The 14,316-nt window shown below is 48.7% G+C and overlaps 1 protein-coding gene across 1 annotated transcript in view; it reads right to left on the bottom strand.

Annotated features, from left to right (window-relative positions):
• Positions 1-14,316, bottom strand: part of UBR5 (ubiquitin protein ligase E3 component n-recognin 5) — a 392,825-nt gene that overhangs the window by 318,842 nt on the left and 59,667 nt on the right. Inside the window, exons 7-12 of the mRNA XM_075353032.1 lie at positions 13,314-13,473; positions 12,939-13,088; positions 10,819-11,030; positions 9,129-9,245; positions 8,383-8,493; positions 8,107-8,261 (exon numbers count right to left, since the gene is read on the bottom strand). Coding sequence (XP_075209147.1) covers positions 8,107-8,261; positions 8,383-8,493; positions 9,129-9,245; positions 10,819-11,030; positions 12,939-13,088; positions 13,314-13,473 — 905 coding nt within the window. The remainder of the gene's footprint in view (positions 1-8,106; positions 8,262-8,382; positions 8,494-9,128; positions 9,246-10,818; positions 11,031-12,938; positions 13,089-13,313; positions 13,474-14,316) is intronic.

Raw genomic sequence — 14,316 nt, 5'->3', positions numbered from 1 at the left:
TCTTCGACAACAGAGAGCAAAACATCCTGAAAGAGTATTAGACGTCCCCCCCCCCCCCCCCAAGAGTTTTACCGGGTGGGTGTGACACGTCATGCGGATGACAATCTGTTGGATCGGCTTTTGGGAGTTCTTGATTGATTGTTAACCATGTTAACACCAGGAAAGAACTGGCTTAAATTGATGATCTCTTACTTTCTGGGTGGACTCAGAGGAGAACAGCCGAAAAGACAGTTCATCAGACAGGATGGCGTCTGGGTCTCTGTTGAGCAAGCTGTGTGCCCTTACTGCCCATGACCTCTTGAATAACCTGGTCCAATTAGTCTCCAAACAGGCGGAAACCCTGGAAGGGTATAGACTAGTGAGAGACTTAGATGCTGGGTCTGTGTGCCAGGCTGCCACATCATTCTGCGGAGACACAAGGCTACCGGAGGCTTGTGCAATTCAACTGGCGGCATCAAGAGGCCAAGAGAATATTTTCCGGCAAGAGCAGTTTTGTTAGCTAGGTCCGCCAGGTTGCCTGGAAGAAGTGTCTGCAAGAATGCACAATTACTTAGCCCAGGCGGACACGGGTTTACATACCCATGCTGCAGCAAAGTTCGAACACAATGTAGAATCAGATGATTTGAACGCAGACGTTACAGCAATTTTAATGTGCCTGTTGGTGGGATCCTTAAAAGGAGCTGCAGAGGTGTGTGGGGGAGGGGGGACTCGTGTCACCAGCTAAACGCAGAGCTTACCCAACTTGACAGGAGGATCCAGCAATTTACAAGAGCTGGAAAGTGAAACCAGGCTGAGGATGGCGTGAAAGCTGGTGGACGCCAGGAGCAGAAGAACAGTGGGTTGAGACACTGAGGAAAAAAATGGCAACTCCAGAGGGAAAAGTGACTGGTAATGAAGGCCAGGAGAAGCAATGTCACTACCTTCATTACCAGAAGGCTAGCCCCGAAAAAGCCTGCACGAAGATGAGACGTGTGTGGCCTAAAGGCAAAATAAGCCGCAGAGAGGCCAGGACCTACATTTTGAAGGCAGCAAGGGAGAACCTGAGCGGAATGGTGGTGTCTGAGCATGTCAAAAGAGCATGGAGGAGGGGGGGGGTATTGAAAAGGATCTGGAGAGGAAGGAATCCTTCTGCGTGTTCTCATGAGTGCAACACCGGAGGGCGCTGAAGGGCATCTTGGGAGAAGCCTGCTAGCTGATAAGTTGTGAGAGGAGGGAGGGTGCGCAAGGACTGTCCGCATGGTCAGCTAAATGCTTCTCTTGCGTTAAGGGTCCTGCCGTGTAGACCAAAGAGTAGACCATGTCGGGTTTTACACTGCTCGCTTGGTCTCAAGGTGTGATACCAGAGTGAGAGTCTACACGGTTTCCCTCACAAGCAGAACGTGGAAGAAAAAGAAGGGAATTTTGTTTACTTACCGTAAATTCCTTTTCTTCTAGCTCCAATTGGGAGACCCAGACAATTGGGTGTATAGCTTCTGCCTCCGGAGGCCACACAAAGTATTACACTTTAAAAAGTGTAACCCCTCCCCTCTGCCTATACACCCCCCGTGCATCACGGGTTCCTCAGTTTTAGTGCAAAAGCAAGAAGGAGGAAAGCTAATAAATTGGTTTAAAGTAACTTCAATCCGAAGAAATTTCGGAGAACTGAAACCATTCAACATGAACAACATGTGTACACGAAAAAACAACAGCCTGAAGGGAACAGGGCGGGTGCTGGGTCTCCCAATTGGAGCTAGAAGAAAAGGAATTTACAGTAAGTAAACAAAATTCCCTTCTTCTTTGTCGCTCCATTGGGAGACCCAGACAATTGGGACGTCCAAAAGCTGTCCCTGGGTGGGTAAAATAATACCTTGTAATAGAGCCGTAAAACGGCCCCTTCCTACAGGTGGGCAACCGCCGCCTGAAGGACTCGCCTACCTAGGCTGGCATCCGCCGAAGCATAGGTATGCACCTGATAGTGTTTGGTGAAAGTGTGCAGGCTCGACTAGGTAGCCGCCTGGCACACCTGCTGAGCCGTAGCCTGGTGCCGCAAAGCCCAGGACGCACCCACGGCTCTGGTAGAATGGGCCTTTAGCCCTGAGGGAACCGGAAGTCCAGAAGAACGGTAGGCTTCGAGAATTGGTTCCTTGATCCACCGAGCCAGGGTGGATTTGGAAGCCTGTGACCCCTTACGCTGACCAGCGACAAGGACAAAGAGTGCCTCCGAGCGGCGCAGGGGCGCCGTACGGGAAATGTAGATTCTGAGCGCTCTCACCAGATCTAACAAATGCAAGTCCCTTTCACATTGATGAACTGGATGAGGACAAAAAGAAGGTAAGGAGATATCCTGATTGAGATGAAAGGTGGATACCACCTTAGGAAGAAATTCCGGAACCGGGCGCAGCACCACCTTGTCCTGGTGAAACACCAGGAAAGGAGCCTTGCATGACAACGCTGCTAGCTCAGACACTCTCCGAAGTGATGTGACTGCTACTAGGAAGACCACCTTCTGCGAAAGGCGAGAAAGAGAAATATCCTTCAAAGGCTCGAAAGGTGGCTTCTGAAGGGCCATCAGAACCTTGTTCAGATCCCAGGGTTCTAACGGCCGCCTGTAAGGAGGGACAATGTGACAAACCCCCTGCAGGAACGTGCGTACCTGAGAAAGCCTGGCAAGACGCTTCTGAAAGAACACAGATAGCGCTGAGACTTGTCCCTTAAGGGAGCCGAGCGACAAACCTTTTTCCAATCCTGATTGAAGAAAGGAAAGAAAAGTGGGCAAGGCAAATGGCCAGGGAGAAAACCCCTGATCAGAGCACCAAGATAAGAATATCTTCCACGTCCTGTGGTAGATCTTGGCAGACGTTGGTTTCCTGGCCTGTCTCATAGTGGCAATGACCTCTTGAGATAACCCTGAAGATGCTAGGATCCAGGACTCAATGGCCACACAGTCAGGTTGAGGGCCGCAGAATTCAGATGGAAAAACGGCCCTTGAGACAGCAAGTCTGGTCGGTCTGGTAGTGCCCACGGTTAGCCCACCGTGAGATGCCACAGATCCGGGTACCACGACCTCCTCGGCCAGTCTGGAGCGACGAGAATGGCGCGGCGGCAGTCTGACCTGATCTTGCGTAACACTCTGGGCAACAGTGCCAGAGGTGGAAACACATAAGGGAGTTGAAACTGCGACCAATCCTGAACTAAGGCGTCTGCCGCCAGAGCTCTGTGATCGTGAGATCGTGCCATGAATGCCGTGACCTTGTTGTTGTGCCGGGACGCCATTAGGTCGACGTCCGGCATCCCCCAGCGGCAACAGATCTCCTGAAACACATCCGGGTGAAGGGACCATTCCCCTGCGTCCATGCCCTGGCGACTGAGAAAGTCTGCTTCCCAATTTTCTACGCCCGGGATGTGAACTCCGGATATGGTGGAGGCCGTGGCTTCCACCCACATCAAAATCCGCCGGACTTCCTGGAAGGCTTGCCGACTGCGTGTTCCGCCTTGGTGGTTGATGTAAGCCACCGCTGTGGAGTTGTCCGACTGAATTCGGATCTGCTTGCCTTCCAGCCACTGCTGGAACGCTTTTAGGGCAAGATACACTGCCCTGATCTCCAGAACATTGATCTGAAGGGAGGACACTTGCTGAGTCCACGTACCCTGAGCCCTGTGGTGGAGAAAGACTGCTCACCACCCTGAGAGACTCGCGTCCGTCGTGACCACCGCCCAGGATGGGGGTAGGAAGGATTTCCCCTTCGACAATGAAGTGGGAAGAAGCCACCACCGAAGGGAAGCTTTGGCTGCCTGAGAGAGGGAGACGTTCCTGTCGAGGGCCGTCGACTTCCTGTCCCATTTGCGTAGGATGTCCCATTGAAGAGGACGCAGGTGAAACTGCGCGAAAGGGACTGCCTCCATTGCTGCCACCATCTTCCCTAGGAAGTGCATGAGGCGCCTCAAGGGGTGTGACTGACCTTGAAGGAGAGATTGCAACCCTGTCTGCAGTGACCGCTGCTTGTTCAGCGGAAGCATTACCATCGCTGAGAGGGTATGAAACTCCATGCCAAGATATGTCAGCGATTGGGCCGGTGTCAGATTTGACTTTGGAAAATTGATGATCCACCCGAAACTCTGGAGAGTCTCCAGAGTAGCGTTGAGGCTGTGTTGGCATGCCTCTTGAGAGGGTGCCTTGACCAGCAGATCGTCTAAGTAAGGGATCACCGAGTGACCCTGAGAGTGGAGGACCGCTACTACTGTAGCCATGACCTTGGTGAAAACCCGTGGGGCTGTCGCCAGGCCGAACGGCAGTGCCACGAACTGAAGGTGTTCGTCTCCTATGGCGAAGCGCAGGAAGCGCTGATGCTCTGGAGCAATCGGTACGTGGAGATAAGCATCTTTGATATCGATCGATGCAAGGAAATCTCCTTGGGACATTGAGGCGATGACGGAGCGGAGGGATTCCATCCGGAACCGCCTGGTCTTTACGTGTTTGTTGAGCTGCTTTAGGTCCAGGACAGGACGGAAAGACCCGTCCTTCTTTGGAACCACAAACAGGTTGGAGTAAAAACCGTGACCCTGTTGCTGAAGAGGAACCGGGACCACCACTCCTTCTGCCTTCAGAGTGCCCACCGCCTGCAGAAGAGCATCGGCTCGCTCGGGAGGCGGAGATGTTCTGAAGAATCGAGTCGGAGGACGAGAGCTGAACTCTATCTTGTAACCGTGAGACAGAATGTCTCTCACCCAACGGTCTTTTACATGTGGCAGCCAGGTGTCGCAAAAGCGGGAGAGCCTGCCACCGACCGAGGATGCGGTGTGAGGAGGCCGAAAGTCATGAGGAAGCCGCCTTGGTAGCGGCACCTCCGGCGGTCTTTTTAGGATGTGACTTAGACCGCCATGAATCGGAGTTCCTCTGATCCTTCTGAGGCCTTTTGGACGAGGCGAATTGGGACCTGCCCGCGCCCCGAAAGGACCGAAACCTCGACTGCCCCTCCTCTGTTGGGGAATGTTTGGTTTGGCCTGGGGTAAGGATGTATCCTTTCCCTTGGATTGTTTGATGATTTCATCCAATCGCTCACCAAACAAGCGGTCGCCAGAAAATGGCAAACTGGTTAAGCACTTTTTGGAAGCAGAATCTGTCTTCCATTCCCGTAGCCACAAGGCCCTGCGTATTGCCACCGAATTGGCGGATGCAACCGCCGTACGGCTCGCAGAGTCCAGGACAGCATTAATAGCGTAGGACGCAAATGCCGACGTCTGAGAGGTTATGGACGCCACTTGCGGCGCAGACGTACGTGTGACTGCGTCAATTTGCGCCTGACCCGCTGAGATAGCTTGGAGTGCCCATACGGCTGCGAATGCTGGAGCAAAAGACGCGCCGATAGCTTCATAGATGGATTTCAACCAGAGCTCCATCTGTCTGTCAGTGGCATCTTTGAGTGAAGCCCCATCTTCCACTGCAACTATGGATCTAGCCGCCAGTCTGGAGATTGGAGGATCCACCTTGGGACACTGAGCCCAGCCCTTGACCACGTCAGGGGGGAAGGGATAACGTGTATCCTTAAGGCGCTTGGAAAAACGCTTATCTGGACAAGCTCGGTGTTTCTGGACTGCCTCCCTGAAGTCAGAGTGGTCCAGAAACATACTCGTTGTACGTTTGGGAAACCTGAAACGGAATTTCTCCTGCTGAGAAGCTGACTCCTCCACTGGAGGAGCTGAGGGAGAAATATCCAACATTTGATTGATGGACGCGATAAGATCATTCACTATGGCGTCCCCATCAGGAGTATCAAGGTTGAGAGCGGCCTCAGGATCAGAATCCTGATCAGCTACCTCCGCTTCATCATACAGAGAGTCCTCCCGCTGAGACCCTGAACAATGTGATGATGTCGAGGGAATTTCCCAGCGAGCTCGCTTAGGCGGTCTGGGGCTGCGGTCCGTGTCAGAGACCTCACCCTGGGATCTATGAGACACCCCGGGAGCACATTGTTGTTCCAACTGAGGGGGACCAGGGTGCAATGATTCAACAGTGCCCATGGTCTGAGATACCGGTCTGGACTGCAAGGCTTCTAGTATCTTAGCCATAGTCTCAGAAAGTCTATCAGTAAAAACTGCAAACTCCGTCCCCGTCACCTGGACAGTGTTAGCAGGTGGTTCCTCTGGGCCACCCTTAGCAGAGGCTCCGGCTGAGAAAGTGCCACAGGGGCCGAGCACTGCACACAATGAGGGTCGGTGGAACCTGCCGGTAGTATAGCCGTACATGCGGCGCAGGCAGCATAGTAAGCCTGTGCTTTGGCACCCTTGCTTTTTGCGGACGACATGCTGTTGTCTCCTCTGAGCAATCCAGGAGGGTATATAGCCAAAAATCAACCGTGCACCATACAGTGTAAAGTATAGCCCATAAGCATATAAATCTATATGTACACTTCTGCACTAGTGGGGCCAGCACCTCAGGTGCTGCTTACCGCCCGCTCAAAGCGGTTGTGTGGTCACCAGAATCCCTGCCTGGGTCTCCCAAAGCTTGTCTCCCCTCTCCAGCGTCAGAAGAGCTGACAGGAATGGCTGCCGGCGTCCTGAGGAGAGGAGGGGGCCGTGGGCGTGCCCTAGAAAGTGCGGGAATCTGGTGCCCCACTGTGCACAGTGAGGGGGGTGGAGTATGCAAAGCATGTTCCAGCCCTCAGCGCTGACGTCCTATGCAGCGTCCCGCCCTTCCCCTTACTGGCAGGCCTGGGGGCGGGAAAAAAAGTGAGACTAGGCCGCAAAAGCCGGGGACTAAAGTTATAAGCGCGGCCGGCGCGGTAGTCCCCGGCGTACTAACACTCCCAGCCGCGCTGCAGTGTGAAATGGCAGCGCGCGGTCAGCGCGGTAGTCCCCAGTAAACTAACACACCCAGCCACGCTGCAGTGTGTGATGGCACAAGCGCGGTCAGCGCTGCGGTCCCCGGTGCACTAACACACCCAGCAATGCTGCAGTGTTGCTGTGCGCGGTCCCCACGGGGACACAGAGTACCTCAAAGTAGCAGGGCCTTGTCCCTGACGATACTCGGCTCCTTGTCCAGCAGAGTCCCCAGGGGCTGTGGATGGAGCACGGTCTCAGTGCCTGGAGACCGATTAGGATCCCACTTCACCCAGAGCCCTAAAAGGGATGGGGAAGGAAAACAGCATGTGGGCTCCAGCCTCCGTACCCGCAATGGATACCTCAACCTTAACAACACCGCCGACAAGAGTGGGGTGAGAAGGGAGCATGCCGGGGGCCCTGTTATGGGCCCTCTTTTCTTCCATCCGACATAGTCAGCAGCTGCTGCTGACTAAGATGTGGAGCTATGCGTGGATGTCTGCCTCCTTCGCACAAAGCATGAAAACTGAGGAACCCGTGATGCACGGGGGGTGTATAGGCAGAAGGGGAGGGGCTTTACACTTTTTAAAGTGTAATACTTTGTGTGGCCTCCGGAGGCAGAAGCTATACACCCAATTGTCTGGGTCTCCCAATGGAGCGACAAAGAAAACTAAATAGCCTTGTGCCAGTTGGTGCGCACCCTGCTGAGGAGCAGCAAACATTTTTCCATACTGGCAGCAGTATACACCCATGTTTTTTTGTGTTTCCCAATGAAGCAATGAGGAAGAGGAGGGAAGGGGGACGACACATACAACATATCAATATCAGGGAGATCATCGGGATGCACATCGCGTACAGAGGAATAGTGGAACAATGATAGACAAAAACAGACCAACTTAAAGGGGCTCATCCACAACTAGATAACTTGTTAGGAATTGTTGAAGCGTGATTCTTAACTTTATAAATACACAAATAAGAAATTCTATACTTCTCTCCTGGACCGCACAACTCCTCTGCTCTCAGCCAGTGTCACCCCCTGAACTTTTGGCCAACAATGCCAGGTGGCCTCAGACCGAAATGCGAAGCCTGCAGCTGATCAAAGCAGAAGCAGCTGTTCTTCCGTACAGATGCAATTGTGTAGACTGCAGTTGATCAGCTGCGGTGGACACGTAACATCACGTATGTCAGGGGCCCAGTGCTATACACCACTAGGAGCAGAGGATCAGCTCTAGTTCAAGAGACAACCATTAATAAGGGGTTGTCCAGCAGTAGACAATGCCTTCAAGTTAATACAAACACAGATCTACTCACCACCAGTAGAGATTGTTTTCCAGTTGTGCACATGTGTAAAGTGCGCAGCAGTGTAGTGATACAATCTTCTCTCCCTGGAGCTCTGGAAACACTTGAGCCGTATGTTCTAATTTTGAAGCAACTGAGCTTAGCGTCTCATCAACCCATGTAGCCACCTAATTGGGGGGGGGGGGGTAATAAACCAGAATGAATGAAGACTTCTTGAATGGTAGACACCTGAACAGCAGCTACTTAATGATTTTATAAAAAGCATTAAAAAAAAAAAATCCCACAAACCTTATTGCTTTCTGTAGCAACCGTTGCTCGAATACTATTAGCAGAGAGAAGAACAATTTTCTCGTTGGTCAGACCCAGGAAACCAGTTCTTGGATGATGAAGCAAAGGATTCTAAGAGGGAAAAATAAATAATGAATATAAAAAGACATTCAGAAGTTACAGACACTTCAAAGGCGGCTAACAAGACTACTACAAGGAATGGAGACCGCCCGTATGATGAGAAGTTGGAAAAGTTAGATGTGTTTAGCTTAGAAAAAAAGACGTCTCAGAGGAGATCTCATTTATATGTATAAATACATGTGTGGTCAATATAAAAGGACTGGCACATGACTTATTTCTTCCAAAGACAATACTAAGGACCAGGGGGCACTCACTGCGAGGGGAAGAACAGCGATGCCGACAGCTAAATAGGAAAGGGTTCTTTACAGTTAGAGCGGTCAGACTGTGGAATGCCGACCACAAGAGGCAGTAATGGTGATACTATAACAGCTTTTAATAAAGGGCTGGATGATTTCCTCACTACACACAATATTGTGTTATAAATTACTTAGTGACAATGTAATTGGTGGAGGAAGGGTGAACTAGATGGACCTAGGTCTTTTTTCAACCTATGCAACGACATCACAGCTCTAAAACATGCAACTCATTGAAACAGAGTCCTTCATTCTAAGGATATTTGTCATTTATTTAAATATTCCATGAAGGCAAGACAAGTCTATGAAGTAGTGGAGAAAAAAGTGACGAACCTGAGGGTTCCTATACGGCTCCGATTCCAGCCATTTCCACTGATACAGCTCTCCTTTACTGCTCACTGCTACCAGCTCAGAATACAAAGCTCCAATGGCTATAAATTTAGTTCCATCCTGTGTAAAAATATAAACAAAAAAACTGCTACAAAAGACATAAGACATGCAACCAGAGGCAAAGATGAAAAATACAATGATGCAATGACTTAATGCTACCACAAGGGGGTGCTCACTACATACAGTTCACACCATGATCTGTAGACAGTATGTATTAAAGGAGCTATTCCCTATATTAACAGGATCAGTGACAACCACCAATTACTAGAACGAGGAGCCAAGTCCTCATCCCTCCCCCCCTCCCCCCCATCCAGCACCTACTAAGTGCAGTGTCAAGTATTTTGGCTTGAGCGGTGGTCACATATGTCCTGCTGCTTCATTAAAAGGGGACTTCTGGTTTTAGAAAAACCCATTTTCCCCAGCTGCCATAAAATAGAGGATTAAAAAAAAAAATAAAAAAAGGGGCAGAACACCGTGGATTACGCAATCGCTGGGTTCAGCACAGAGTTACCACCACTGCTCCTGTGGTCTTATATCTCCAGCGCTGACGTCATATTGCGGTTGCCATCACAAGTTGCAGCCATTGGACTGTGTTAATCTGAAACCAGAGAAGAGGATTTTTGGTACTTGCCATAAAATCCCTTTCTCAAAGTTTTCATTGAGGCACACAGGAAAGCAGGGGTGTACTCTGCGGCCACCAGGAGGCCGACACCAAGAATTACAAGAAGATATTAAAGGGAACACGTCAGGTGTAATATGCAGCTAGTACCACGAGCAGTTCTGGGTGCATATTGATAATCCCTGCCTAAATGTCCCTGTAAATAGTAGCATAGAAAGATCTTTAGGAAAAGTATTTCTAAAGATCTTTTATCATATGGTAATGAGCACAGGGACTAGTCACAAGGGTGTTATATCCCCCAACTAGCCGCCCTCTTAGCAGGTTAGTTTGCACACAAGGGTGTTCTAACATACTAATCAATGCAGTATCACCAGTGGTGACGCACGTACCTGCGTTCGCTGTGACCACGCTTGTGAATGCCCCGCATTTCCGGTCATGCGCAGTATGAATCCAGGTGTACGTGTCCCAGCTTCAGAAAAGTCTACTGCACATGACTGGAAGTGCCTGGCCTTCAGCGTTCACTGCGGACATAGGTACGCTCGTCACCGCTGGTGATGCTGCATTGAATAGCCTGTTAGCACGCCCCTGTGGGTGTACTAACATGATAAGAAAGCGACTAGTCAGGGGGAAGGAAAAAAAAAAAAAAAAAAAAAAAAAAAACCACACCCTTGGGACTAGTCCCCGTGCTCATATGATAAAAGATCTTTAGATACACTTTTTCTACTGTATACAGGGACGGTTAGGCAGGGATTAGTAATATACACTCAGAACTGCTCATGGTTCTGGCTGCATATTGCACCTGACAGGTTCCCTTTAATCTAAACTATTAGCTTGGTGCCAGTAGGCAGGTGTAGCCTGCTAAGGAAGGGGATGACTTTTCTTTAAGTGTAATTGCTTCTTTTTGTGTGATAACCCCCTTCACAGAGCTAAACACTTTCCTAGCGGTGGCTGTAGGCAGTAAGATTTATAAAGAGGGGGGAAAAAAAAAAAAAAAACAGAAATAAAACAATATACCTTTTCTGGCCACCACTGCAGATCTTCTCCTAGTGACACAGGACTCAGTATGGGAGTGTTCTTCTTGTCCAAACTGGGCTCCCCTTCTTTACTGGTGGAGCCCCTTTCATTATCGAATGAGGCCCCATCAAGCCACCGCCTTTCACGCAAGCGTAAAACTGACTCGCGCTCACGCAACAGCTCAGAGTCTCTTTCTAAGGGAAGAAGGAGAACTGGTATGCAATTGGGTCACACCAGTGGGATAAAAGTAAGCCAATCTCTATTTAAGACCCTTCTTATCTAGCAGCAACTTAAGCTTATGTACGCTTAAAAGAAATGATCTCCGTTACTACCATTTCTTAGTTTTTAGGGTCATTTGACTAGTGCTACTTCCCACACTTAGGGGAGGTTTGGTGAGAGGACATGCTTCTCGGATTTTTTTTTATTTATTTTGAAGAGGAAAAACAAAAAAAAAAAAAAAAAAATATAATGATAAAATAGCTTGGACAAGAAGCATGGTTTAGCCCTAAATGGGATGTGTAATGCCAGACGACTCGCTAAGAGGGTCACGGAGTATATTAAGCGGCAGCACAGGTTACTGGTGCCGAGTGCGCGTCAGGACGACCCCTTAAATGGGCCAGTAATGCCAAAACTGAGGACCAATTTAAAGAGGAAAAATAAAAAGCCAAATATTAACAATGTATACCCCAGTAATTAACCCTATATATGACTTAAAGGGAACCTGTCACCAGTTTTTCGGCGTATAAGCTGCGGCCACCACCAGTGGGCTCTTATATACAGCATGTACTCAATACATATTTTGAGTAGAGGTTGTTTTTGTTGTTCTATAGGTTTTTCTTATATACAGTATTCTAACATGCTGTATATAAGAGCCCAGGCCGCTGTGTAGAATGTACAAAACACTTTATAATACTCACCTAACGGTCGCGCTATGGTGGAGTTGGGCCATATGGGCGTCTCCATTCTCCGGCGCCTCCTTTTTCAGCCATCTTCGTCCTCCTTCTGAAGCCTGTGTGCATGGCACGTCCTACGTCAAACATTCGCCGATTCTGCGCAGGCTCACTACAATACTTTGATCTGCCCTGGTCAGGGGCAGATCAAAGTGCGCCTGTGCTGGACCTAAATGCCGGCGAGTATGGATGACGTATGACGCGTCATGCACACAGACTACAGAAGGACTACCTTCGCCTCCTGACGAAGGTAACCTAGTGTTACCGAAACGGCCATCGGGCAGTTTATGGAATCCCTCCTTTTGATATCCATTGCCCGATTTGATCTGCACCTATGTAAGAGTGTACTATGGATCTATACAAATTGAAAGTATCGTGACAAATTTTGATGGTAAAATCCTATGGTCGCACATGTGGGAAAGTATGGTTGGATATATAGTGACACCTAGGGGGGCCTTGTATACATACACGGTGGTCACTAGCTTGATAGGTATAGGTATACATAAAGGGATCTGTGACCTCTTGGGGTTAATGAAGTCCTGCACTAATTTGCTCCACTTTTTTCATGTTGTCTGTGGTAATTTATACAATAAAATTTTGCAATTTCATTATTGGGCGTTTGATCGTTTTTTTCTTTCTGGTGGTTTAGAGGGAGGACGAAGATGACCGAAAGGCGGCGCCAGCACCGGAGACGCCCATCTGACTCAAATCCACCGCAGCGACCGTTAGGTGAGTAGTTTTTTTTTTTTTTTTTTACTTTCTACACAGCGGCCTGGGCTCTTATATGCAGCATGTTAGCATGCTGTATATAAGAGCCCGGTGGTGGTGGCCGCAGCATAGGCCGAAAAACAGATGACAGGTTCCTTTTAATTCATGAGCAACTTGGCAATCAAGTGTTTGCCATGAAGTCTAGTATGCAATCAGCAAAAAATTAAGAAATTTGGGGAACCATAACATTAAGATAAATTGCCTCTATTGGTTTAACTGGGCCACTAAGGACGCTTACTGACTGCAATGAGGGTCTGCCATTGGCCAACACGTTTTAAAATGCTAAAAAAAAAAAAAAAAAAAAATATATTTATATAAAATCAAATTACAAGGGAATGCTAAAGACTAGGACATAAAAACGTGGCTAATTTCTAAAAAAAAAAGACAAAGGCACAGAATTACCTCTAGATGAGCCTATCCTGGAAAGTGAAGAGCGCCGAAAGGATGGATAACCAAAGTAGCTAATATCTTCTGAAAACATAGCATCAGCATCAATTATGACACTTGGGTGAGCAGAATGAATGTCAGCATCCAGCAGTGACATAAGATCCTCTACAAACACAAGGATCACAAGCCGTCATTAAGCAAAATAAGAAAATCAGAATGCCATGAGACATTTCACTACAGTCACTAACACCCAGAAAGAAGACGACGGTCACAGACTCGGACTGAGACCACATTTCCGGCAGCATTTCATCATCTATTAAGTTTTGACTTTAGGATATAAGGCCACCTCTAGACGTGAGTAACAGACGGGACAAGCAAGTAAGCGCTAACCTCCAGGCAAGTAGGACTCGCTGGCCGTGTCGTCGCCATCATCTCCGTCTTCATCGTCGCGGCTCAAGAGATTGTTCACTGCCAAATTCACGTCAAGATTCGTCCTCTGTAGTTCCCTTATGATGACGCTCCGAGACTTTCCTTGAAGGACGACCTGGGCCTATAGTAGACAAGAAAAATTTGATTGCACAATAAAAATTCGTGTAAAAAAAAAAAAAAAAAAAAAAAATTGCCCCCACACTTGCACAGTGGAGATTTAATAAACTAAATGCTTGCACAATTTGCACCAAAAACGGTCATGTTCTTGCCTCAACTGTTGTGTGCACGAGATTTCGGCAACTCTGGACAGTGTGGCTTAAAGGGAACCAACAAACAGGACTTTGATATATAAAGTAAAGCCAGTGGTATACTGGCATTAGGATGCTGAATCTAAGCTTATGTTTTATTTCAGAAATATGTGCAAGTAAAGTTCCAGCAATGCACTGTTATTTGATTGACAGGTGCAACAGGAAGGGAATCACATCGGGTCTTGCTATCTATTCTCGCCCGTCTGCTGCCTGGCCTTCCTCCCCCTATCGCAGTTGTTAATTCCGATGCAGACAGTCAGACAGGGGCGGGGATAGATAGCAAGACCCAACCCACATATTCCCTTCCTGTTGCACCTGTCAATCAAATAACAGAGCATTGCTGGAACTTTACTTGCCCATATTTCTGAAATAAAACATCCAATCTCTGAATAAAAAATATGCTTACATTCAGCCTCCAAGCGCCAGTATAGCACTGGCTTTACTTTATATATGAACATCCTGCTGGTTGGTTCCCTTTAACAGGATAGACATAGGCCCCAATTCATCAAAGGGTTTTCAGTTGTAATCTAATCTCATCTCCCACTACACTCCAACACGTTACCTCCGATCCTCCCAAGATCTCCTTCTCTCTTTCATTCGCTCCTCACGCAACCGACTCCAAGACTTCTCCCGAGCATCCCCAGTTTCCTGGAACT

Source organism: Anomaloglossus baeobatrachus, chromosome 6 (assembly GCF_048569485.1).
Source record: "Anomaloglossus baeobatrachus isolate aAnoBae1 chromosome 6, aAnoBae1.hap1, whole genome shotgun sequence".
NCBI classification, from domain to species: domain Eukaryota; kingdom Metazoa; phylum Chordata; class Amphibia; order Anura; family Aromobatidae; genus Anomaloglossus; species Anomaloglossus baeobatrachus.
The sequence above is the reverse complement of the archived record's forward strand: the minus strand, read 5'-3'. Positions and strand labels throughout refer to the sequence as shown.